Source organism: Salvelinus fontinalis, chromosome 3 (genome assembly GCF_029448725.1).
Source record: "Salvelinus fontinalis isolate EN_2023a chromosome 3, ASM2944872v1, whole genome shotgun sequence".
Taxonomy (NCBI): domain Eukaryota; kingdom Metazoa; phylum Chordata; class Actinopteri; order Salmoniformes; family Salmonidae; genus Salvelinus; species Salvelinus fontinalis.
This window is the reverse complement of record NC_074667.1, coordinates 63685081-63711494: the sequence shown is the minus strand read 5'-3', so window position 1 is coordinate 63711494 and position 26414 is coordinate 63685081. Positions and strand designations below refer to the sequence as shown.

General features: G+C 46.2%; 1 protein-coding gene across 2 annotated transcripts; it reads left to right on the top strand.

Annotated features, from left to right (window-relative positions):
• Window positions 1-6059: 6059 nt before the first annotated feature.
• Window positions 6060-26267, top strand: LOC129851331 (metal transporter CNNM1-like). 2 transcript variants are annotated; one of them, XM_055917796.1, is made up of 10 exons: window positions 6060-7530; window positions 16489-16632; window positions 18210-18350; window positions 18991-19160; window positions 19977-20067; window positions 20326-20471; window positions 21056-21296; window positions 22485-22589; window positions 22743-22850; window positions 24143-26267. In XM_055917796.1, the coding sequence occupies exons 1-10, from the start codon at window positions 6099-6101 to the stop codon at window positions 24220-24222; spliced, it is 2658 nt and encodes an 885-aa protein (XP_055773771.1). In that variant the 5' UTR covers window positions 6060-6098; the 3' UTR covers window positions 24223-26267. The 2 variants fall into 2 exon arrangements, with proteins under 2 accessions (XP_055773771.1, XP_055773772.1); XM_055917797.1 differs by lacking the exons at window positions 22485-22589; window positions 22743-22850; window positions 24143-26267 and adding an exon at window positions 21437-21495.
• Window positions 26268-26414: the final 147 nt, after the last annotated feature.

Genomic DNA, 26414 nt, shown 5'->3' with positions numbered 1-26414 from the left:
ATAAACAGAGAGAGAGAGAATGGAACGTTTTGACAGGTGAGAAGAGATACTTCAAAAGAGGAGATGAAGGGAGTTTTTCATGCAATATTCATCCCTCTCGATTTTTGTTTTATTCTCTTGTCAGTCAAGACATGAACCACCGTTTCCAAATAAACTTGAAATGCTGCGATGTTCAAAGGATACATAAAACACACACACACACAGTGGAAAACCCACAGGGAAAACCCACAGGTCGGTAACTGATCCATCAATCAAATAAATAGATAAATAAATAAATAAATAAATGTGTGTTGTGTTGTGTTGTGTTGTGTTGTGTTGTGTTGTGGTGTGGTGTGGTGTGGTGTGTGTGTGTGTACACTCACGTCTCCTCCGCTGTCCTTGAGTCCCAGTATGTTAGGGTGTTGGGCCAGTCTCACCACAGCATCAACAGGAAGGTCAAGACCTGTGTTAGCCGGGACACTGTACAGAACTACTGGTACTGGACTACTGTCAGCCACCTGCAGGGGGAGACAGAGAGACAACACCGGGACCAAACACAACCCCCCGGTCCAGGCCATAGAATCAGAATAATTATGTTTCTATTGCATTCTATTTCTATGGTCCAGACTGCATGGGTTCAGAACAAAACTATGACATACATATTAAGACATATGGTATATATTACGACATGTGGTATATATTATGACATGTGGCTTATATTACGACATGTGGTTTATATTATGACATGTGGTATACACTACCGTTCAAAAGTTTGGGGTCACTTAGAAATGTCCTTGTTTTTGAAAGAAAAGCTCATTTTTTGTCCTTTAAAATAACATCAAATTGATCAGAAATGCAGTGTAGACATTGTTAATGTTGTAAATGACTATTGTGGCTGGAAACGGCTGAGCACGTTGTGTTAGCTAATCCAAGTGTATCATTTTAAAAGGCTAAATGATCATAAGAAAACCCTTTTGCAATTATATTAGCACAGCTGAAAACTGTTGTTCTGATTAAAGAAGCAATAAAACTGGCCTTCTTTAGACTAGTTGAGAATCTCGGAGCATCAGCATTTGTAGCTCAAATGGCCAGAAACAAAGAACTTTCTTCTGAAACTCGTCAGTCAACGCTGTGTACTACTCCCTTCACAGAACAGAGCAAACTGGCTCTAACCAGAATAGAAAGAGGAGTGGGAGGCCCCGGTGCACAACTGAGGAAGAGGACAAGTACATTAGTGTGTCTAGTTTGAGAAACAGACGCCTCACAAGTCCTCAACTGGCAGCTTCATTAAATAGTACCCGCAAAACACCAGTCTCAATGTCAACAGTGAAGAGGCGACTCCGGGATGCTGGCCTTCTAGGCAGAGTTCCTCTGTCCAGTGTCTGTGTTCTTTTGCCCATCTTAATCTTTTCTTTTTATTGGTCAGTCTGAGATATGGCTTTTTCTTTGCAACTCTGCCTAGAAGGCCAGCATCCCAGAGTCGCTTCTTCACTGTTGATGTTGAGACTGGTGTTTTGCGGGTATTATTTAATGAAGCTGCCAGTTGAGGTTGAGTAGTAGAAGTAGTAGAAGAAGATCAGCTGACCTGTGTGAAGTGGTGAACCAGCGCCCTGCTGTCCATCTTGCCCTTGTAGAAGCATGGCGTTACCACAAGAACCAGGTCTGCCCCCGCCCCCGCCATCCTCTCGCTCATCACTACCGTACCTTTGGTGGCTGAGGGAGAGGGGAGACAGGGGAGAGAGAGGGGGAGAAAGCGAGAGAGGGAGCGAGAGATCGGGGTGAGGGAAAGGTTAGAGAGGAGAGATAATCGGGGGAGAGACAGACAGGGAGGGAGGGAGGGAGGGAGGGAGGGAGGGAGGGAGGGAGGGAGGGAGGAAAAAGAAGAGGAGAGAGAAAGATATTTATTCAGATCCATGTTTAGAACACTATTCAATTCCATTAAAGGGCTTTATTTGCGTGGGAAACAATTACAAAGCAAGTGAGGTAGATAATAAACAAAAGGGAAATAAACGAGGAAAACATTACGCTCACAAAAGTTTTGAACGAATATAGACATTTCAAATGTTATATTACTGGCTATGTACTGTGTGGTAACATCTCTAGGTAGGCTAAGTGCACCATGTTAATGTCATGTTGTAACCTACACAATATAGGAAAGTGGGCATCCTTTTCCGTCGTTAACACTGGGGCATTACAGGGGCATGATGTGGTAGCAATGACTATACAGCCCAATAAAAGACTGTGTTGTTGGGTTTATTGGACACCCATTATCAGCCAATAAAACCACATGATATTAAAACTATAGCTGGACTGAGAGGTAAAGTGTGTCCTGAAATAGTCTAAATCACAGTAGTCACACATCACACATGAACACATTTTTGCTGTAAAATTCGGTAGCCATTTTTCATATGGTTCCTATATGTGGTCATCGGTCAGTTACATTAATGAGAGTCACATGGTCTCCTTCTCTGTCACACAGACTCACACAGGGCCTTACATTCACATCCGGATCCTGCCATGACCAGTTTGTCTGTGGGCAGCGCCAGTCTGACCCTCCTCACCACCTCTACCCTCTCCTCATCCGTCAGGTACGGGTACTCTCCATTAGAGCCCTGCACCACCAGACCTGGAACACAGAACATCTTCATCATGTTTGGACCAATCAAGTCCTGAAACAGCGCCTAGCCCTGAAACCTCAGTATACAGGAAAACTCGACTGACCGTGGGAATCGGCCAGAGGGCACCAAACACCCTCCACTGGGGATTATATCAATCTATTCTACCTTGCCTGCAAACGTGCACCTTTGCGCCTGAGTCGGACCTTGCCCCTGGGCCTGGCCCCTAACCAAATGAACTGTCTGACAGTCTATATGACAAACACGAGGCCACGGACACTACCACGGTACTACCGTCTCAACACAATATAAAGGTTTCATTGTCACAATTAGGCTATAGGATACTGTTAGGACACTTTCATCGGGAAACGCAAGATCTTTAGACTACATGGACTAATATGCATACAAAATTATTAGATGTATGATCTTCTGATCATGTTGTCTTAATTTTCATAATTCATTTCCATTTGCAAAGAAGACAGTACAAAAACTTGATCCCAGATAAACCAGTCAGTCATTGCAGAAAATACTTTGTAATTACCTTTGAAAGGAATCTTTGCATACTTCCGCAGGTTTTCATCCAGTTTGTGATAGTCCACGTCCTCTTTCTGAGTGAACGGAGTGGCTATGGGCGGGTAGATCCCCCCGATGTCCACTCTCTGTCCCGCCGCCGCGCTTTGGGGTCGGCTCTGGGTCTTAGTTGGCTTCCACAGCACAGAGGCACCGCGTCTACACACTGCTGGACCGACAGTTCGGAGAGTTTTCACACCGAACATTGTGTCAACTGGAACGGCTGTATTTTGGCTGAAGAAGAGGGTGGGTTGACAAAGTACGGTGGTCAAATGGTAGGTTAGCCGACACCAACAGATGTTGCACTGACTATGCCAGCCCAGTTAATATTCAACGACGCTCTCTAAATATTGACAAAAAGTGAAGGGGGTTTGACATTTTCCCAGCTTTGGAAATCAGGTGTCCTTCCTCAGCGAGTCTAGTAATACAATACAGTTACCCATGTTTATGCTATGCGCTACAGATTGAGTTGTCCCAAGAATATAGGCCTAAACTCTCCAAAGTTGCCGATCTCTATACACGTTCAGTTCAATAACACTATTTGGACATTCTCATTTGCACATTGAATTAAGACATACCGGTGAATAAAATATTTGCATTTCAGTGGGGTGTAGGACCTAGGAAACTTTCAAGCTGGTTAGGCAGCAGCGCAGGCTTGCTTCAGTTTTGGCAGAGAGGAAGAGGTAAAGAGAGGCCCAACTCGGCGGAAAATCGGTCTCCCTCCAGCAGGTGACGTTTTTTCGCACACCAAGCAAAGGGGTTTTTGTTTCGCGGTCAATGAGTGTCGAATTTGGTCAACAACAAACAATGAATGGCTTATTAACCTCACGTGTGCTACGTGAGGTTTATTTGATTGAATAGACATTTTGGAACGCTTAGGTTGTTAGAGTGTGCTGATATAAGTAGCACACGTGACATCACCGCAATTTAGAGAAAAAACACTTTATATCGCAGTTGTCTCGAGATGGCTATGCATATTCATGTTATGAGGCAAGTGGCATAGAGTCTCTCCATTGAGCACAGCGGTTGACGTCAACAACCCTCATCGAATATTCAAAAGAGTATTAAAATAATGAGATGTATCCATCCACTAATCTAAAGAAAGGCGGGAGATAGACAGCCCGCGGAGGCGCTTTGTGGACAACGACTAACATTGTGAGGGCGGAGAGACAAGTATCTTGTCAGTATATCCATAATCTTTCATTTTGGTGAAGATCCGCCCACGTCATGCAGGGACCACCAAGAAAGAGCAAGACAGTTATAAAATATAGTTACTATTTTTGATGTTTAGAAAAACAAACCTCAGAAAGTAGGCTACTTACCGGTATTAGAACATGAGTGATAATGTTTTTGTTAAATGACCAAATCTCGCATACTATATCCATATGCAAATCATAACGTTTCTTTGGAACATGGGTGATTTAATTTATTAGGAGGACAATGGATCATGAATCTATAGAATATGTGATATTACAACAGCTATGACCAGGGCTTCAATCAGTTATAGGTAAAGATAGATACATTATCATGAATTATTGTTAGCACATATATTATCATATGTTGTACAATACTGCCGTCTTCTGGAGATTACAGCCGATATATTACAATCATGATATTATGTCTACACACAAGACAACTCACAAGTGATCCACGTTGAAATCCCAATAGTCCTAATTCACAATTGCTTTACATCAGATTACTTTGCATAATGTCTTTAAAAATAGATATATTATTAATATTATCCTCAAAATAAACCAGGCACTGGTTCTAGGTATGCTCTTACAAAAAAAGGTAATTTGGGGTTCTCTATAGAACTTTTAGGGGTTCCATACATGAAGCAAGTGATATAACCCTTTTTGGTTCTGTATAAAACCTTTGTGTAGTCTGGAGGCATAATCACCATTCTGAGCATGGTCTGTGTGTCTGACAGACAGGTGAAAGAAAGAGTCCTGGCCTTGGCGCTGATCAGGGAGAGCTGTTTACTGAGCCAGGCTGTGCCTCGGCCAGCTCTACACAACAATATACTGCTCCTCAGCCTTTTGTTTGTGTATGAGAGAGAGAGAGAGAGAGAGTGGGGAGAGGGAGAGAGAGAGAAAGCGAAGGGGGGAGATAGGTAGGATAAAGAGAGAATTGGGAGAGAAACAGGCAGAGCGCGAGCGAGAAAGAGATGCAGAGTGGGAGACGGAGAGAGAGAGAAGGGGGAGAGGGAGAGAGATAATAGTTTCCTAAAAGCCACATCCGATCCACAACATTCTTTTAGCAGTTATTTTTGTTTCCATTCCGTCTGCCCGCAATGTGTTGTTATGGGAATATAACAGACAGACATACCAGTGGAATGACCATGCTGTTTACGTCATTATAAACCCACTGAACAAAAACATAGACATCTTTGGAATAGTGTTTTTAGTAGGTGCAGTGCAGGCAATAGCATAGGCTGCTATTTGTCCGTGCGCAAAAACAGATTCATGTTGGGTGTAGAGAGTAGAATATCTAGACAGAGTCGGGGGGAATTTGATAAGGAATCTGATAATTAAGTCTTATTACATTTCCCACGTGACAATTACTGGGGATGGGAAGCAATCTGGAATGGAAACTTCCCGTGTTCTATTTTTGTGTGTCTCAGTACGTGTGCCTTTTGGCATTCGTAGCCGGCTTCTTCGTGCAAAATGGCATTACGTCACTGCATAATTCTGGCAAATTCTCTCTCCCACCAAAAAAATGACTTGACTACAGGCGGCCAGCCAGCCACCCGCCCCGTTAGCTGCATGGTATAGTAGAGTAGAGAATCAGCATCAACAACAACACCGGGAAATGCAGCTGCTGTAACGGAACTGGTCCCCCACCCACCACCGGCAGATGGAGTGTGAGCGCGCCACCGCCACGTGACTTGGTCGGTTCGCATCTGTAGTGTGGCGGAGTATCTCACTCTGCATCATGGCTGTGGAAGATGCAGCTGCCCGGTCCCGAACCGCCCTCTTCCCCAGGGTACCTTTCTCCCCAGCCCGGCTGCTGTTCCTCTCTCTCCTCTCCCTCTGCCTCATCCCCTCCCCGTCCCTCGCCCTGCTCGGCTTCCGTCCGGAGGAGACCGGGGGAGAGCTGTCCGTGGACGACGGGGTGCTGAAAGCCACCGAGGGAACCCGCTTCATGCTGCGGGTCTACTACGCCTCCTCCCCACAGAGGCTCAACCGGACTGCTGGGGCCAGAGCCAACGCCGCTCCCTGGATAGCCTTCATGGAGGAGCCAAGGCCGGGGAGAGAGGGGCAGGTCCACCCGAAGAGGAATATGTGCATGGATAAAAACGCCAGGAGCTCGGATATTGAGATCTTGGGCTCTTTCAAGTCCGCTTCGAGTCAGAACTCCGTGTTGGTGGAAGTATTGGCTAAGAACCTGCGCAGGGGAGAGAAGATGAAGTACTATTCCATGTGCGCCTTCGACGGGTCCAAATGGGAACACTACCGGACCCGGGATTTCTGGGTCGCCGTGGTGGAGCGCGGGGCCGAACCGGACCTCTGGCTTCAAGTGTTAGTATCGGTTCTGTTACTGGCCCTCTCGGCGCTCTTCAGTGGCCTGAACCTCAGTCTGCTCGCGTTGGACCCGGTGGAGCTCCAGGTTCTGCAGAACAGCGGCACGGACAAGGAGCAGAAATACGCCAGGAAAATTGAGTCAGTGCGGCGGCACGGTAACTACGTCCTGTGCACTTTGCTGCTGGGCAACGCGCTGATCAACGCGGCGCTCGCAGTGTGGATGTGTCAGATCCTGGGGATGACCTGGTTGTCCACCATTATCTGCGCGTTTGGGATCTTTTTCATCGGGGAGATCCTGCCGCACTCTGTTGCGTCGCGGCACGGCCTGGCCATTGCGTCCAAAACCATCTGGGTAACCCGTCTTCTCATGGTTCTCTCCTTCCCCATCTCCTACCCCATCAGTAAACTCCTAGACTTCATCCTCCACCAGGAGATCAGTAACTTTTATACGCGGGAAAAACTCCTTGAGATGCTGCGTGTGACCGACCCGTACCACGACCTGGTTAAAGAGGAGCTCAACATCATACAGGGCGCGCTCGAGCTCCGGACCAAGACCGTAGAAGATGTTCTGACTCCGCTAACCGACTGCTTCATGCTCACCTCGGAAGCGGTGCTGGACTTTAACACCATGTCGGAGATTATGCAGAGCGGCTACACGCGCATCCCGGTGTTTGAAAACTTGCGGTCGAACATTGTGGATATTCTGTTCGTGAAGGACTTGGCGTTCGTTGACCCTGATGACTGTACCCATCTGAAGACCATAACACAGTTCTATAAACACCCCATGCACTGTGTGTTCAACGACACCAAACTGGATGCCATGCTGGAGGAGTTCAAGAAGGGTAAGGAGAGGGGGGAGTAAGATCACCCAAGAAACTCTAGAAACGATGGTATGATTGTGTGTCTCCCCCCTCACTCTCTCTCTATCTTTTTCTCCCCTTCTCTCCTCCCCCCACTCGCCCTCCCCCATCCCTACCCCCCACTCTCGCTCTTCTCCCCCTCTCTCGCCTCTCCTCCTCTCTCTCCCCCTCTCTCCCTTCTTGGCCGAGTCACTGGTTTAAGCTCCTATTGTTCATTACATTTCCATAAACTACAACAGTTTACATGTAGGGCCTACCTGTGTCAATGTAGTCATATAAAGTAACTTCAGTGAGATTCTCTCTGTGGAAACAACTGCTGTCTGCTCATAAGAGGCGCTGTACCATAGTGTGACTAACAGGGATATCCCATCTCAGTGATAGTCTACTACAAAGGGAATAGGGTGCCATTTGGAATACATATTACGATATAGCCTATTCCTAATGGGCAATTTATGATGAAATGGGCAGGTAAGGTGGCTTGGTGGGTGTGTCTCCTGTTGACCAATAGCAGGTAGCCATGTTGCCATGTGGTCTGTGTCTGTATATGGGGGAAGAAGGCAGTGTCAGCGTTTCTCATGTTGTTGCATGCAGAGGCTGTGCTAGAGAAACACATGAAGGACACCTTCAATAGATGTATGTGTTTACACTGTCTCGACCCATATTCATAAAGCATCTCAGAGAAGTAGTGCTGATCTTGGATCAGTTTCTCCTTTTAGATCACATAATTAATGAGATTACATGAACAAGAGGGACCTGATCCTAGATCAGCACTCAGTATAATTAACACAGACGAATGCATAACAAAACAGTGTGTGTGTGTGTGTGCGTGTGTGTGTGTGTGTGTGTGTGTGTGTGTGTGTGTGTGTGTGTGTGTGTGTGTGTGTGTGTGTGTGTGTGTGTGTGTGTGTGTGTGTGTGTGTGTGTGTGTGTGTGTGTTTAAGAGAGAGAGAGTTTTGAATTGAATTGAGAGCACCAGCGTGATAGAGAGATAGAGGGATGAGAATGTCATGGTGACACAGAGAGAGAGAGAGAGAGAGAGACATGAAAGGCTGATACCTTTAGAATGTCCTTTCCTGTCATGACACCCCCTCCCCTCTCTCTCTCTCCCTCCACCCCTCCATTGCTCCGCCCCAGGAGAGAAGACATGAAATATTCATAGAACACTTTTGCCCTCTTCCTCTCCCTCCCTCTCTCTCTCTTCATCTGTCCTCTGTGGTGCTGCATTCAACACAGCCACTGTGTGTGTGTGTGTGTGTGTGTGTGTGTGTGTGTGTGTGTGTGTGTGTGTGTGTGTGTGTGTGTGTGTGTGTGTGTGTGTGTGTGTGTGTGTGTGTGTGTGTGTGTGTGTGTGTGTGTGTGTGTGTGTGTGTGTGTGTGTGTGTGTGTGTGTGTGTGAGAGAGAGAGGACATGACTGTGTGTGTTTTCCGTATATGGGAGAGAGAAAGAAAGAAAGAAAGAAAGAGAGAGAGACAGAGATAGAGAGAGAGAGAGAGAGAGAGAGAGAGAGAGCATGACTGTGTGTGGTGATGCTGCAACCCCATTTAGTCAAACCAAAGCAGAAATCAGCAAAGTACAACAGACTACTCCCTCCCTCCCTACCACAGTGACTGTAGCCTTTATGAGCAAGTGCACAAGAGTGTATTCCAACACTGAGCTAAAGCCTAGAGACACTAGGTGTAGGAGCTGAGTTAAAGCCTAGAGACACTAGGTGTGGGAGCTGAGATAAAGCCTAGAGACACTAGGTGTGGGAGCTGAGATAAAGCCTAGAGACACTAGGTGTGGGAGCTGAGTTAAAGCCTAGAGACACTAGGTGTGGGAGCTGAGTTAAAGCCTAGAGACACTAGGTGTGGGAGCTGAGCTAAAGCCTAGAGACACTAGGTGTGGGAGCTGAGATAAAGCCTAGAGACACTAGGTGTGGGAGCTGAGTTAAAGCCTAGAGACACTAGGTGTGGGAGCTGAGATAAAGCCTAGAGACACTAGGTGTGGGAGCTGAGTTAAAGCCTAGAGACACTAGGTGTGGGAGCTGAGCTAAAGCCTAGAGACACTAGGTGTGGGAGCTGAGATAAAGCCTATAGACACTAGGTGTGGGAGCTGAGATAAAGCCTAGAGACGCTAGGTGTGGGAGCTGAGCTAAAGCCTAGAGACACTAGGTGTGGGAGCTGAGCTAAAGCCTAGAGACACTAGGTGTAGGAGCTGAGATAAAGCCTAGAGACACTAGATGTGGGAGCTGAGATAAAGCCTAGAGACACTAGGTGTGGGAGCTGAGTTAAAGCCTAGAGACACTAGATGTGGGAGCTGAGATAAAGCCTAGAGACACTAGGTGTAGGAGCTGAGATAAAGCCTAGAGACACTAGATGTGGGAGCTGAGTTAAAGCCTAGAGACACTAGGTGTAGGAGTTGAGATAAAGCCTAGAGACACTAGGTGTGGGAGCTGAGATAAAGCCGAGACACTAGGTGTAGGAGCTGAGTTAAAGCCTAGAGACACTAGATGTGGGAGCTGAGCTAAAGCCGAGACACTAGGTGTAGGAGCTGAGTTAAAGCCTAGAGACACTAGGTGTGGGAGCTGAGTTAAAGCCTAGAGACACTAGGTGTGGGAGCTGAGATAAAGCCCAGAGACACTAGGTGTGGGAGCTGAGCTAAAGCCGAGACACTAGGTGTAGGAGCTGAGTTAAAGCCTAGAGACACTAGGTGTAGGAGCTGAGATAAAGCCTAGAGACACTAGGTGTGGGAGCTGAGCTAAAGCCGAGACACTAGGTGTAGGAGCTGAGTTAAAGCCTAGAGACACTAGGTGTAGGAGCTGAAATAAAGCCCAGAGACACTAGGTGTGGGAGCTGAGCTAAAGCCCAGAGACACTGGGTGTGGGAGCTGAGCTAAAGCCCAGAGACACTAGGTGTAGGAGCTGAGATAAAGCCCAGAGACACTAGGTGTGGGAGCTGAGTTAAAGCCTAGAGACACTAGGTGTGGGAGCTGAGTTAAAGCCTAGAGACACTAGGTGTAGGAGCTGAGTTAAAGCCTAGAGACACTAGGTGTGGGAGCTGAGATAAAGCCTAGAGACACTAGGTGTGGGAGCTGAGTTAAACCTAGAGACACTAGGTGTGGGAGCTGAGTTAAAGCCTAGAGACACTAGGTGTGGGAGCTGAGTTAAAGCCTAGAGACACTAGGTGTAGGAGCTGAGTTAAAGCCTAGAGACACTAGGTGTGGGAGCTGAGTTAAAGCCTAGAGACACTAGGTGTGGGAGCTGAGCTAAAGCCTAGAGACACTAGGTGTGGGAGCTGAGTTAAAGCCTAGAGACACTAGGTGTCAATCTATCTAGGCTTACACCAGCACTGGTACCAGGCAGTATTAGCTAGCTCGCTATGTTCAACCTGACGCTTAGTACATTTAGCAAGCTAATCTAGCTAGCCAGCTAACTAGTGATTAGCATTAGCGGCTAATACAAATTATTTTAGCAACAGCTTGCTAAGAAAACACAAGCTAGTATGTAGTAGTTTGCAGACAGGAAGGTACACAAAGTAATAACCATGCAGAGTGAAAGGCAAGAAAGTGGTTGTGTCTCTGTGGTTGAGCCACTGCTCTCCTTGAGTGACAGGGGGCCCGGCTTGGTGTGTTTAGCGCCGTGCAGCAGCAGGAGAGGGAGAGACATGACTCCAGTAGCAAACGGAGTAAACTACTAAAACTGACATGATGCGCACCGGAGTTGAGTGTCACATTTATCAAACCAAACATTGAAATAACGTTATGTGTGTAAGAGCTGTTAATGTGCTGCTAGACCCGACCCATATAAAGAAGATCTGACAGAATCTCTCTCTCTCTTCCTCTAGACCCGACCCATATAAAGAAGATCTGACAGAATCTCTCTCTCTCTTCCTCTAGACCCGACCCATATAAAGAAGATCTGACAGAATCTCTCTCTCTCTTCCTCTAGACCCGACCCATATAAAGAAGATCTGACAGAATCTCTCTCTCTCTTCCTCTAGACCTGACCCATATAAAGAAGATCTGACAGAATCTCTCTCTCTCTTCCTCTAGACCTGACCCATATAAAGAAGATCTGACAGAATCTCTCTCTCTCTTTTTCTCTCACTCTCTTTCTCTTTCTCTCGCTCTCAATTCAATTCAATTCAAGGGGCTTTATTGGCATGGGAAACATGTGTTAACATTGCCAAAGCTCTCTCTCTCTCTCTTTTCCTCTCGCTCTCTTTTCCTCTCGCTCTCTTTCGCTCTCATTCTCTCTCTCTCTCTTTCTCGCTCTCTCTCTCTCCCCCCCAGTCAGAGTGAGACACAGCCAGAGTGGGTGAAGAGAGGGTAGCACAGTAGGAACAGCAAGGAGATCTCTTGTGGATGCTGTTGGGGGGTGGAACGCTGCAGCTGTGTGGGTGTGTGTGAGAGAGAGAGGGTAGCTGCAGCTGTGTGCAAGGATGTGTGTAAGTTTTGACTGTGTTACATAATGGCTGATGATGTAATCTTCAGCTGCTAGTGTCTGCAGTGCAGTCTCTCTCTCTCTCTCTCTCTCTCTCTCTCTCTCTCTCTCTCTCTCTCTCTCTCTCTCTCTCTATCTCTCTATCTCTCTCTCTCTCTCTCTTCCTCTCTCTCTCTCTCTCTCTCTCTCTCTCTCTCTCTCTCTCTCTCTCTCTCTCTCTCTTCCTCTCTCTCTCTCCAGGGGGATCCCTGAGTAGTCTCTGTACAACCCAATCACCCTTCATGCCCCCTCCAACCCCCTACCCCCTCCAACCCCTACCCCCCTCCCCCTCTATTCTCCTCTTCTCCTCCTGTCCTCTACTCAATCACTCACTCACAAACAAACACAATGAACCAGCCTCCCATTCCTTCCATCTAAATCACCATCTCACAGAACCTTTAACATCAACAAACAGAAGCAGAAATAGACCATATCTAACTAACAAATCAACTAGACTGTTTATCTGAAACGATTCCCCATTTACTCTGGCTGTGTCTCTAATAATACCCCCCTGTTACCATGGAGATTACCCCCTCCCCCGTGTGTGCATCACAAATGGCACACAGTTTCTATACAGTGCCCTTCTTTTGACCTGTGATTGTTTCTCTCCCTCGTTCTCTGTGGGCCCTGGTGCACTAAATAGGGAATAGGGTGCCACCTGGGACTCAGCTGTGCATCATCCCTCTGCTGGGAAGTTTGGCGTCACTAGGGCCTCCTGGGTATTGGTGTGTCACTGGGCGATGACCCAGGGGTGTGTATTCACTAGAAACCAAACGGAAGCACACTGAACAAAACGGGGAGGGATCTTTTTTCAGTTTCTAAATGTTGTACAACGGGTTGCTACGGTGTGCTCTAATGAATACACCCCTGTTGTGTTTCTACTAGATCGCTTACTGGTTCTATTCCTGTGGCCTCATGGGAGATGTAGTCTTTGTGTTTGTGTTAAAAAAAATAATTAAAAAAACTTTATTCAACCAGGTAGGCTAGTTGAGAACAAGTTCTCATTTACAACTGCAACTTGGCCAAGATAAAGCAAAGCAGTACGACAAAAACAACAACACAGAGTTACACATGGATTAAACAAACGTACAGTCAATAACACAATAGAAAAAAAGAAAGTCTATATACAGTGTGTGCAAATGGCGTGAGGAGGTAAGGCAATAAATAGGCCATAGTAGAGAAGTAATTAAAATTTAGCAAATTAACACTGGAGTGATAGATGAGCAGATGATGATGTGCAAGTAGAAATACTGCTGTGCAAAAGAGAAGAAAACTAAATAAAAACAATATGGGGATAAGGTAGGTAGATTGAGTGGGTTATTTACAGTGATCGGTTAGCTGCTCAGATAGCTGATGTTTAAAGTTAGTGAGGGAAATATAAGTCTCCAGCTTCAGAGATTTTTGCAAGTCACTGGCAGCAGAGAACTTGAAGGAAAGGCGGCCAAAGAGGTGTTGGCTTTGGGGGTGACCAGTGAGATATACCTGCTGGAGCGCGTGCTACGGGTGGGTGTTGTTATCGTGACCAGTGAACTGAGATAAGGCGGAGCTTTACCTAGCATGGACTTATAGATGACCTGGAGCCAGTGGGTCTGGCGACGAATATGTAGCGAGGGCCAGCCGACTAGAGCATACAGGTCGCAGTGGTGGGTGGTATAAGGGGCTTTGGTAACAAAACGGATGGCACTGTGATAGACTACATCCAGTTTGCTGAGTAGAGTATTGGAAGCTATTTTGTAGATGACATTGCCGAAGTCGAGGATCGGTGGGATAGTCAGTTTTACGAGGGTATGTTTGGCGGCGTGAGTGAAGGAGGCTTTGTTGCAAATAGAAAAACAATTCTAGATTTAATTTTGCATCGGAGATGTTTAATATGAGTCTGGAAGGAGAGTTTACAGTATAGCCAGACACCTAGGTATTTGTAGTTGTCCACATATTCGAAGTCAGAACCATCCAGAGGAATGATGCTGGACGGGCAGGCAGGTGCGGGCAGCAAACGGTTGAAAAGCATTCATTTAGTTTTACTTGTATTTAAGAGCAGTTGGAGGTAATGGAAGGAGAGTTGTATGGCAGTGAAGCTCATCTGGAGGTTAGTTAACACAGTGTTCAAAGAAGGGCCAGATGTATACAGAATGGTGTCGTCTGCGTAGAGGTGGATCAGGGAATCACCTGCAGCAAGAGCGACATCGTTGATATATACAGAGAAAAGACTTGGCCCGAGAATTGAACCCTGTGGCACCCCCATAGATACTGCCAGAGGTCTGGACAACAGGCCCTCCGATTTGACACACTGAACTCTGTCTGCGAAGTAGTTGGTGAACCAGGTGAGGCAGTCATTTGAGAAACCAAGGCTATTGAGTCTGCCGATAAGAATACAGTGATTGACAGAGTCGAAAGCCTTGGCCAGGTCGACGAATATGGCTGCACAGTACTGTCTTTTATCGATGGCGGTTATGATATCGTTTAGTACCTTGAGCGTGGCTGAGGTGCACCCATGACCAGCTCGGAAACCGGATTGCACAGCGGAGAAGGTACGGTGGGATTTGAAATGGTCGGTGATCTGTTTGTTAACTTGGCTTTCGAAGACTTTAGAAAGGCAGGGTAGGATAGATATAGGTCTATAACAGTTTGGGTCTAGAGTGTCACCCCCTTTGAAGAGGGGGATGACCGCGGCAGCTTTCCAATCTTTAGGGATCTCGGACAATACGAAAGAGAGGTTGAACAGATTGCTAACAGGGGTTGCAACAATGGCGGCAAATCATTTTGGAAAGAGAGGGTCCAGATTGTCTAGCCCAGCTGTTTCAGTGTTTATGTGTGTCATTCTACTGTAAATGATGCTCTTCTGCTCAGTTTACATGTTACATTTTAGTCATTTAGCAGACGCTCTGATCCAGAGAGACTTACAGTTAGTGAGTCATTTAGCAGACGCTCTGATCCAGAGAGACTTACAGTTAGTGAGTCATTTAGCAGACGCTCTGATCCAGAGAGACTTACAGTTAGTGAGTCATTTAGCAGACGCTCTGATCCAGAGAGACTTACAGTCAGTGAGTCATTTAGCAGACGCTCTGATCCAGAGAGACTTACAGTCAGTGAGTCATTTAGCAGACGCTCTGATCCAGAGAGACTTACAGTCAGTGAGTCATTTAGCAGACGCTCTGATCCAGAGAGACTTACAGTCAGTGAGTCATTTAGCAGACGCTCTGATCCAGAGAGACTTACAGTCAGTGAGTCATTTAGCAGACGCTCTGATCCAGAGAGACTTACAGTTAGTGAGTCATTTAGCAGACGCTCTGACCCAGAGAGACTTACAGTTAGTGAATCATTTAGCAGACGCTCTGATCCAGAGAGACTTACAGTTAGTGAGTCATTTAGCAGACGCTCTGATCCAGAGAGACTTACAGTTAGTGAGTCATTTAGCAGACGCTCTGATCCAGAGAGACTTACAGTTAGTGAGTCATTTAGCAGACGCTCTGACCCAGAGAGACTTACAGTTAGTGAGTCATTTAGCAGACGCTCTGATCCAGAGAGACTTACAGTTAGTGAGTCATTTAGCAGACGCTCTGACCCAGAGAGACTTACAGTTAGTGAGTCATTTAGCAGACGCTCTGATCCAGAGAGACTTACAGTTAGTGAGTCATTTAGCAGACGCTCTGATCCAGAGAGACTTACAGTTAGTGAGTCATTTAGCAGACGCTCTGATCCAGAGAGACTTACAGTTAGTGAGTCATTTAGCAGACGCTCTGATCCAGAGAGACTTACAGTTAGTGAGTCATTTAGCAGACGCTCTGATCCAGAGAGACTTACAGTTAGTGAGTCATTTAGCAGACGCTCTGATCCAGAGAGACTTACAGTTAGTGAGTCATTTAGCAGACGCTCTGATCCAGAGAGACTTACAGTTAGTGAGTCATTTAGCAGACGCTCTGATCCAGAGAGACTTACAGTTAGTGAGTCATTTAGCAGACGCTCTGATCCAGAGAGATTTACAGTTAGTGAGTCATTTAGCAGACGCTCTGATCCAGAGTGACGTACAGTTAGTGAGTCATTTAGCAGACGCTCTGATCCAGAGACTTACAGTTAATGCATTCATCTTAAGATAGCTAGTTGAGACAACAACACTCCAGAATCGTATCAAGTACATTTTCCTTTAACAAAGTATTTATCAGCAAACTCAGTGTTAGTAGGAAATGGCAAGAGCCTTCCTTTGTCTCCTCAGGAACATGTCAAGGGAGATCTGTTGACTCCATCAATTGCTTTTCCTCTCTTGCTTCTCCCATTCCTCTTACCCCAGACCCCTTCACATAGTTAAATCCCTTTACACTGCCAAAATAAATGCATTTAAAGACATAAATGTTTTTGTATACTACAAAATGCCATTGTTTTATGTTGGAGTTTCACCTCCCACATGGTCTGTCCCCTCCATGTTTGTTAGGTAAGTCCCACAGGTTAGGGTAATATTATGATGTCATATCCTGTCTCTCTCCAGGCAAGTCCCACCTGGCCATCGTCCAGCGGGTCAACAACGAGGGTGAGGGGGACCCCTTCTATGAGGTCATGGGCATCGTGACCCTGGAGGACGTTATAGAGGAGATCATCAAGTCAGAGATACTGGACGAGACTGACCTCTACAGTACGTATACACACACGCACGCACGCACGCAGGCAGGCACACGCGCACACACACACACGCACACGCTGACCTAAAGTACATACACACTAGCAAGAACTGACGGACATGCAAGAACACACACACACACACACACACACACACACACACACACACACACACACACACACACACACACACACACACACACACACACACACACACACACACACATACGCTCTGAAATACTGCTGATTATCAATGTGTGTGTCCATCTCTCTGTCCTTGTGTTTGTGTGTGTATGTGCACCTGAATGTGCGTCCATCCGTGTGTGTGTGTGTCTCACCCTACATCTAAAAACCTGTGCCTCCCTCTACAGCTGATAACCTCTCTAAGTGTCTCCCGCTACAGCTGATAACCTCTCTAAGTGTCTCCTCTACAGCTGATAACCTCTCTAAGTGTCTCCCTCTACAGCTGATAACCTCTCTAAGTGTCTCCCTCTACAGTTGATAACCTCTCTAAGTGTCTCCCTCTGCAGTTGATAACCTCTCTAAGTGTTGTGTCTACATCTGATAACCTCTCTAAGTGTCTCCTCTACAGCTGATAACCTCTCTAAGTGTCTCCCTCTACAGTTGATAACCTCTCTAAGTGTCTCCCTCTGCAGTTGATAACCTCTCTAAGTGTTGTGTCTACATCTGATAACCTCTCTAAGTGTCTCCTCTACAGTTGATAACCTCTCTAAGTGTTGTCTCCCTCTACAGCTGATAACCTCTCTAAGTGTCTCCTCTACAGTTGATAACCTCTCTAAGTGTTGTCTCCCTCTACATCTGATAACCTCTCTAAGTGTCTCCTCTACAGTTGATAACCTTTCTAAGTGTTGTCTCCCTCTACAGCTGATAACCTCTCTAAGTGTCTCCCTCTGCAGCTGATAACCTCTCTAAGTGTCTCCCTCTACAGTTGATAACCTCTCTAAGTGTTGTGTCTACAGTTGATAACCTCTCTAAGTGTCTCCTCTACAGCGGATAACCTCTCTAAATGTTGTCTCCCTCTACAGCGGATAACCTCCCTAAGTGTCTCCCTCTACAGTTGATAACCTCTCTAAGTGTTGTCTCCCTCTACAGCTGATAACCTCCCTAAGTGTCTCCCTCTACAGTTGATAACCTCTCTAAGTGTTGTCTCCCTCTACAGCTGATAACCTCTCTAAATGTCTCCCTCTACAGCTGATAACCTCTCTAAGTGTCTCCTCTACAGCTGATAAACTCTCTAAGTGTTGTATCCCTCTACAGCTGATAAACTCTCTAAGTGTTGTCTCCCTCTACAGCCGATAAACTCTCTAAGTGTTGTCTCCCTCTACAGCTGATAAACTCTCTAAGTGTTGTCTCCCTCTACAGCTGATAAACTCTCTAAGTGTTGTCTCCTCTACAGCTGATAAACTCTCTATGTGTTGTGTCTCCTCTACAGCTGATAAACTCTCTAAGTGTTGTCTCCCTCTACAGCTGATAAACTCTCTAAGTGTTGTCTCCCTCTACAGCTGATAAACTCTCTAAGTGTTGTCTCCCTCTACAGCTGATAACCTCTCTAAGTGTTGTCTCCCTCTACAGCTGATAACCGTTCTAAGCGTCGCGTTTCTCACCATGAGAGGAAGCAGCAGGACTTCTCCATCTTTAAGCTGTCGGAGAACGAGATGAAGGTGAAGATCTCTCCCCAGCTCCTCCTCGCCACGCACCGCTTCCTGTCCACGGGTAGGCCCACTGTGATGTCACTTCCTGTCCACTGTGAGGTCACTTCCTGAGTGTTAAATAATTAAATATATAATCTCTGTGGAAGTAAGTTGTTCTCAATTTGAGGCCTGGTAAAAAACAACCCATTGAATAGCAAAGAATGTTTACCAGTTATTACAAATTACCTTTTTCTTCTTACTTTTCCACTGACTCTCTCATGTCTTCCTCTCTATCCCTCTTTCATCTCCCCCTTTTATTACCCTCTCCTCCTACCTCTTCTATCTCTCCCCTTTTACTACCCTCTCCTCCTACCTCTTCTATCCCTCTTTCATCTCTCCCCTTTTACTACCCTCTCCTCCTACCTCTTCTATCCCTCCACTTTTACTACCCTCTCCTCCTACCTCTTCTATCCCTCCCCTTTTACTACCCTCTCCTCCTACCTCTTCTATCCCTCTCATCTCTCCCCTTTTACTACCCTCTCCTCCTACCTCTTCTACCCCTCTTTCATCTCTCCCTTTTACTACCCTCTCCCCCAACCTCTTCTATCTCTCCCCTTTTACTACCCTCTCCCCCTACCTCTTCTATCTCTCCCCTTTTACTACCCTCTCCTCCTACCTCTTCTATCCCTCACTCTCTCTCTTTCTCTCCCCACCTTCTGTAGAGGTGGAGCCCTTCAAGCCAGCCCACCTATCAGAGAAGATCTTACTGCGTCTCATTAAACACCCCAGTGTGGTCCAGGAGCTGAGCTACGATGACAAGAACAAACTGGCTCCACAGCACTTCCTGTTTCAGAGAAACAAACCTGTTGACTACTTCATCCTGTTACTACAGGTATAAACGCCCGCAATAATTGTCCCTTAGCGATAAATCATATTGATTTGCTGTATTGTGTTGATAGGAGAGTAGACAGACAGGACAGTGAGGAGATAAGTGTGTCAAAGCAGAAAAGGGTTCGATCCCACACAGAGGGAGAGGACACTGAGTGGACAAAACATTAGGAACACCTTCCTAATATTGAGTTACACCTCCTTTTGCCCTCAGAACAGCCTCAATTCATCGAGGCATGTACGAGGTGTTGAAAGTGTTCCACAGGGATGCTGGTCCATGTTGACTCCAGTGCTTCCCACAGTTGCATCATGTTGGCTGGATGTCCTTTTGGTGGTGGAACATTCTTGATACACACGGGAACTGTTGAGCGTGAAAAACCCAGCAGCGTTGCAGTTCTTGACTTACTCAAACCGGTGCGCCTGGCACCTAATACTGCACTACCCGTTCAAAGGCACTTAACTATTTTGTCTTGTCCATTCACCCTCTGAATGTCACACATACACAATCCATGTCTCTGTTGTCTCAAGGCTTAAAAATCCTTCTTTAACCTGTCTCCTCCCCTTCATCTGCACTGATTGAAGTGGATTTAACAAGTGACATCAATAAGGGATCATAGCTTTCACCTGGATTCACTTGGTCAGTCTGTCATGGAAAGTGCAGGTGTTCCTAATGTATTGTACCCTCAGTGTACATCATGTGCTGCAGGTGGAGGTGCTGACTGCTACAGCAACCCTGCTTTTATATATAGCTTGGGATATCTACAATATGGCTGAGACACAAATCAGGTAACTTGCCCATTTCTCTGTCCTGTGTGTCCAGGGTCGTGTGGAGGTGGAGTTTGGTAAAGAGGCTCTGAGGTTTGAGAACGGAGCATTCGCCTACTACGGGGTGCCTGCCATCATGCCCACAGGTAACTGGCTCATCACTCACTCACTCACTCATTCACTCACTCACTCACTCACTCACTCACTCACTCACTCACTCACAAACATTAACACATGAATGTAGAGAAACAGAGAAACATTACGAGCTCAAAGAAAACAAAACGTTTCATGAGAAACATAAAAGATTACACATACATTATCTGGACTGTCCCATTGCATAGACCAGAGAGGGGTATAACACTATCTCATCCCTGTCTGACTCATTACCATCCTGTATGGTTCAGTCCACAGATCCCCCTCCCGTAGCAGTGGTCTGGACCGGTCTGACTCTATGCTGTATGGGGGCAGTCTGGGCCAACTCAATGGAGGGGGGAGCGTCTACCTGCCTGACTACTCTGTTAGGCAGCTCACACACCTGCAGGTCATTAAGGTAGGCCTACCTAGACTACGGTACAGTACAGCCCCGCCCACCTCACGTTACCTGGATACACCTGCTCCAACACCATTTGGGGGGCCTTTACTTGGCTCATTGCGCTCTAGCGACACCATGTGGCAGGCCGGGGGCCTGCAGGCTGACAACGGTCGTCAGTTGAACGGTGTTTCCTCCGACACTTTGGTGCGGCTGGGTTCCGGGTTAAGTGGGTGTTAAGGAGCGCGGTTTGGCGGGTCATGTTTTGGAGGACACATGACGTGACCTTGGCCTCTACCGAGCCCGTTGGGGAGGTGCAGCGATGAGACAAGATCATAACTGAATTTGGGAGAGAAAGGAGGTCAAACAAAATAAATAAATAATAAAGGTCCCAAATAGCACCCTATTCTTTATACAGTGTGCTACTTTTGATCATAGTCCTATGGTCCTTGGTCAAAAGTAGTGCACTTTATAGTAAAAAGTGTGTAATTTGTGATACAACCTAGTAGCTCCGACAGAGCTGTGGTACAGTACAGCGTCTAACTTCGACCTATGACTATTTCTGACCTACGACCTTTCTTTGACCTTCGACTTCTAACCCCCAGATCACCCGTAGCCACTACCAGAACGCCCTGACAGCCACTCTGATGGACAGCTCCCCCCAGACCCCCGACACAGACGCCCGGCCCACAGACGGGAACACTCCCGACCTCCCTGTCCCGGAGCAGAGTGGAGACCACCTCCTCCCCCCCAGAGAGACCCGGCCCAGCTCAGCCAGAACCAGAGGACAGCAGTCCTCCGTCCCACACAGCACCTCTCTGCTCAACGAGAAGAACCGCATCGTCCGTAAGTCAACCATACTGGTAGGAGGGAGGGAGAGAGAGAATACACTTACTCCCTTTGCTTACTCCCCTACAGGCAGTAAATCAGACGGTCAGAACAGCCCCGGTGACTGTGTATAATACCTGTCCTGTCTCTCCCTACAGGCAGTAAATCAGACGGTCAGAACAGCCCCAGTGACTGTGTATAATACCTGTCCTGTCTCTCTCTCTACAGGCAGTAAATCAGACGGTCAGAACAGCCCCAGTGACTGTGTGTATAATACCTGTCCTGTCTCTCTCTACAGGCAGTAAATCAGACGGTCAGAACAGCCCCAGTGACTGTGTATAATAACTGTCCTGTCTCTCTCTACAGGCAGTAAATCAGACGGTCAGAACAGCCCCAGTGACTGTGTGTATAATAACTGTCCTGTCTCTCTCTCTACAGGCAGTAAATCAGACGGTCAGAACAGCCCCAGTGACTGTGTGTATAATACCTGTCCTGTCTCTCTCTACAGGCAGTAAATCAGACGGTCAGAACAGCCCCAGTGACTGTGTATAATACCTGTCCTGTCTCTCTCTACAGGCAGTAAATCAGACGGTCAGAACAGCCCCAGTGACTGTGTGTATAATACCTGTCCTGTCTCTCCCTACAGGCAGTAAATCAGACGGTCAGAACAGCCCCAGTGACTGTGTGTATAATACCTGTCCTGTCTCTCCCTACAGGCAGTAAATCAGACGGTCAGAACAGCCCCAGTGACTGTGTGTATAATACCTGTCCTGTCGCTCCCTACAGGCAGTAAATCAGACGGTCAGAACAGCCCCAGTGACTGTGTGTATAATAACTCTCCTGTCTCTCTCTACAGGCAGTAAATCAGACGGTCAGAACAGCCCCAGTGACTGTGTGTATAATAACTCTCCTGTCTCTCTCTACAGGCAGTAAATCAGACGGTCAGAACAGCCCCAGTGACTGTGTGTATAATAACTCTCCTGTCTCTCTCTACAGGCAGTAAATCAGACGGTCAGAACAGCCCCAGTGACTGTGTGTATAATAACTGTCCTGTCTCTCCCTACAGGCAGTAAATCAGACGGTCAGAACAGCCCCAGTGACTGTGTGTATAATACCTGTCCTGTCTCTCTCTACAGGCAGTAAATCAGACGGTCAGAACAGCCCCAGTGACTGTGTGTATAATACCTGTCCTGTCTCTCTCTACAGGCAGTAAATCAGACGGTCAGAACAGCCCCAGTGACTCCGTGTTCCTCAGGATGGATGAGATCTCTTACATCAGAGAGGAGAACTCAGAGAGGGACGGCCCCAACGGTAAGAGAATATAGGGAGGAACAAAGGAGTGGAAGACTGGAGAATAAGGAGGATGTTGGTGAAGAGAGAAGACATTTAACACAGAAACAACATCCACAGTTTACTATGGAGATTGATAATGTCACATTCCGTCTCTCCCTCTCTCTCTCTCAGACACCGCCTCTGTTGCTATAGAGACGGACACCCCCTCCTCTTTCATCAGTACCCTGTCTCTGAGTGGATCAGAGGACACACTGGGCAAGAAACTACTGCTCAAACTCAGTGAGTCACACACACAACATACACAACATACAGTACACACCAATACACACACACCTTTACTCTCTTGCATTCTAACACCAGTGTGACAATCCAAATGCCCACACACACATACAACCATTTAAATCTCAACCCAGCCACTGTGATGGCACAAACCCAACAACCCCACGCTGTGAGTCCCCTCCACCGGTCACTTTGTAATGTTAGGATACGTCCCGAATGGCACTTTATTCCCATGGGCCCTGGTCAAAAGTAGTGCACTAAATAGGGAGTAGGGTGCCATTTGGGATGCACCCTTAGTAACAGTCTAAATCCTGAGCCTTTCTCTTTCCCTGCACCTCTGCTACGTGAACAGCTGCATCCTAGCAACCAGTCATTCATTGGGCCCTGCCTCCCTCTGCCAAGAGTCTTTTCTCTGGAGGCCCCCCTAACGGAACCCCTGGCCCCTCAGTGTGTGTGTACCACTCTGGCCCATCACTCTGACCTCCACAAAATCTCCCTCTCCCTCTCCCTCTCTCTCCCCCTCTCTCTCTCTCTGCCATTCTCACCCTCTAACACTCACACAGGAGAGCCAACTAGTGTGTTTCTCTCTTCTCTCTCGACTGGCCCACTGCTGAATGAGCTGAATGGAGAATGAATGTTAAGTGAGCCTCCCAAGTGGCACCCATTCCCAAAGCTCTATGGGTCCTGTTCAAGAGTAGTGCACTTAATAGGGAACAGTGTGCCAGTTGGGATGCAGAATGAGTGTTTCTCCGCTCAGTATCACAGAGCTACTTTAACTAAATGACTGTCCCACACACACACACGTGTTCCCTCTCAGAGCCAAAGAGCAGCAGAATGGTCTCTCTCATTTCAGTAAAAGGCTGAAACTGGACCAAAATTACACCACATTGCAGGAAAGAAGCACTAAAAGCCTGGTCAGAAGTAGTGAACTAAACACCATTTACAAAGTACTTGTAAATGACATTGTCATTGTCCAATTCATTGATTCACAATGAATAGTATTAATGAAATGCACATACTTTTTTTCAATTACATTTATATATTTTCCAATTAAATATATATTTATTTAAATTACATTTAGTACATTTAATTCAATAAAATGTTGATATTTTTTAATAAAAAAATAAAAAAATAAATGTATAATGTTTCAGTTAAATGTATTTTTCTCCATACGTGTTTTTTCTCTGTTAAATGTATACATTTTTTCAATTTAATATCTATATGTTTCAATATATATATATTTTTAAATATATATATGTTTTTCAATTAAATGCATATTTATTTCTCCTCAGGTCACAAGAAGAGGAAAAAGTCTCGGGAAGGAGACAAGACACCTGAGGAGACATCAGAGCAGCCGCTGGTCAAGACCTAGCAGTGTGTGTGTGTTGTGTGTGTGTTGTGTGTGTGTGTATGGACTAACTCCTACAATCATCAACAGCCTATTTTCTTCCTCTTTTTGATCGTTTAAAAGACGTTTCTGCAACATTTGCCAGACGTTCCAGTCACTAGTTGACCTCTCAGATGTTCCAACCAACAGACATTCTGAAGGGAAACAGAAGGATATAACAGCACATAGAAAAGATAGACCTCATCTCCCCATAACACCCCCACAGTCTCTGATCTTAGACAGCACCAAATGGAAGGAACTAACTGAACCAGTGGGACGGAAGCTACCACATCATGAACCAGGTTATTTTCTCTTCTTGAATGTTTCATGTCTAAGTGGCTAATGGATTTGAAGACAAAGGATGTCAGGAGAAGAGAGGAGGTTTTTGGTTTCAGCCACTGTCAACATTTAATTCACCCCCTCCCTACAAAAGAATTGAATTGGCCCTGTTGGAGCTGTGCCAAGGAAACCAAAGACTATGTAGATATCATCCGTGCACAGAAGAATATTCACCATCCACCGTTATAAAGACCTCGTCCATTCCTTCTTCAGGCGTTTTTATGGATGCTGTATCACTTGTGTTATTTGATAGTGAATGTTTATTACTATTCTCTTCTATCCCCTTTCCTATCTACTGTCTAAGGGGTGAATCCTAACTTTCACTTGAGTGGATTTTCATGCATTGATATCAATGGGAGACAGTGAAAATTCTATTTAGGATTCACCCAGAAGTTCACTTATCAGCATGGACTCATGGTGGTGTAAGGGGTTTAAAAGGACTTGAGATGGTTTGGGGTTTGAATGCCTTACTAAGAGAAAATCTTCAATCTGCATGTTTTAGGTACTGGCTGAGCACCATGTCCATCTCTATTCTCTCAGCCCAACTGTTATCACAACTTCCTCAAATGGTGGGGATGAGGACTGACCAGTCACAAGAACGGACCAGTCTCTTCCAAATGATGTATATGAGCAATACTGAAACACTTTTACACAGTTGTGAACGGGACACATCCAAAAGACGGTACTCATGTAGGACGTGCCATTAGGAAACACATCTGTTGTAGAGAATACATTTCTTATTTGATCTGACAAGCTGTACCATAAGACCCATGTTTCTCTCTCTCTGGATTAAGACCGCGGGGTGTGTCTCTGCTCTGACTGGGTTTGTGCCGATTCAGGTTTGTGCCACTGCACCACAGTGGGGGGAGAAAGATGGGGGAGGAGAGAGAGCAGGGAGGAGGACGAAGGGGAGAGGGATAGAGAGAATGGTGGGGAGGAGAGGCATAGAAGATGGAGGGCTAGAGGGAGAGGGATAGAGAGGAGGGCTAGGGGAGAGAAATAGAGAGAGGAGGGTTTGGGCAGAGGGATAGAGAGAGGAGGGAGGGGAGGAGAGGCATAGAGGACAAGGGGCTGGGAGAAAAGGGAAACGTGATGGATGGAGAGAAAGGGTAAAGGGGGAGTGATGCTCTGTGGCTCCTGTCATTGGTCAGTGGGGAGAGAAGAGCATCCTTCCTTGGAAAACAGAAAAAGTGCTGACTCACTATGCTGCATGGGAGTAGAGGCAACAGCCAATCAGAACCCTGTTTTTAACTGGAGTAGGATGAGACTGATTTAAGGTCAGTTTTCTTGTTTTTCACCTCAATGGTTAGGGTTAGGATTTTGGGAGGGGGAAGCTGATTCTAGACCTGTGCTTGTCAGCAACGTCTATATGGAGGTATTTTAACACAATGCATTTTAAAAGTGCTTTTTGTCTCAAAAATGGTCCTAAATTGAAATGGATAAATTAGACAGATCGTCAGGACTGGAGAACACTGGTGTATGGGGAGAGAGTGGCACCTACACAGAAAGTAATACAGAGATATATCTTTTTATAGAAGAGAAATGCATATATGAGAGATGTATTGTAGATAGAGTTTATAATGACTTTATGGGTACAGTATGTTGAAATGACTACACTGGGCATTTTAACAGGGGAAAACCCCTTGGATTTTTGCATTAAAAATGTACAGAATTAAAAAGATTCACAGGTTTCAGCTGTCTGACTTTTTATTGTTCAGACTTTGAACAATGTTTTTGTTTATTCCAGTTGCTGACAGTTATTACGCAGGACCCAGAGTTTTTTCTTGTCAGGTTAGGAAAAACTCTGGGTCTACTTTACTTTATTACTAATGTCTTAA

Coding starts and splice junctions, on each gene's coding strand:
- LOC129851331 (XM_055917796.1), top strand. CDS start 6,099: ATGGCTGTGGAAGATGCAGCTGCCCGGTCCCGAACCGCCCTCTTCCCC. Junction 16,633..18,209: donor GGACGAGACTGACCTCTACA/GTACGTATACAC, acceptor CTCCCTCTACAG/CTGATAACCGTTCTAAGCGT. Junction 18,351..18,990: donor GCACCGCTTCCTGTCCACGG/GTAGGCCCACTG, acceptor CACCTTCTGTAG/AGGTGGAGCCCTTCAAGCCA.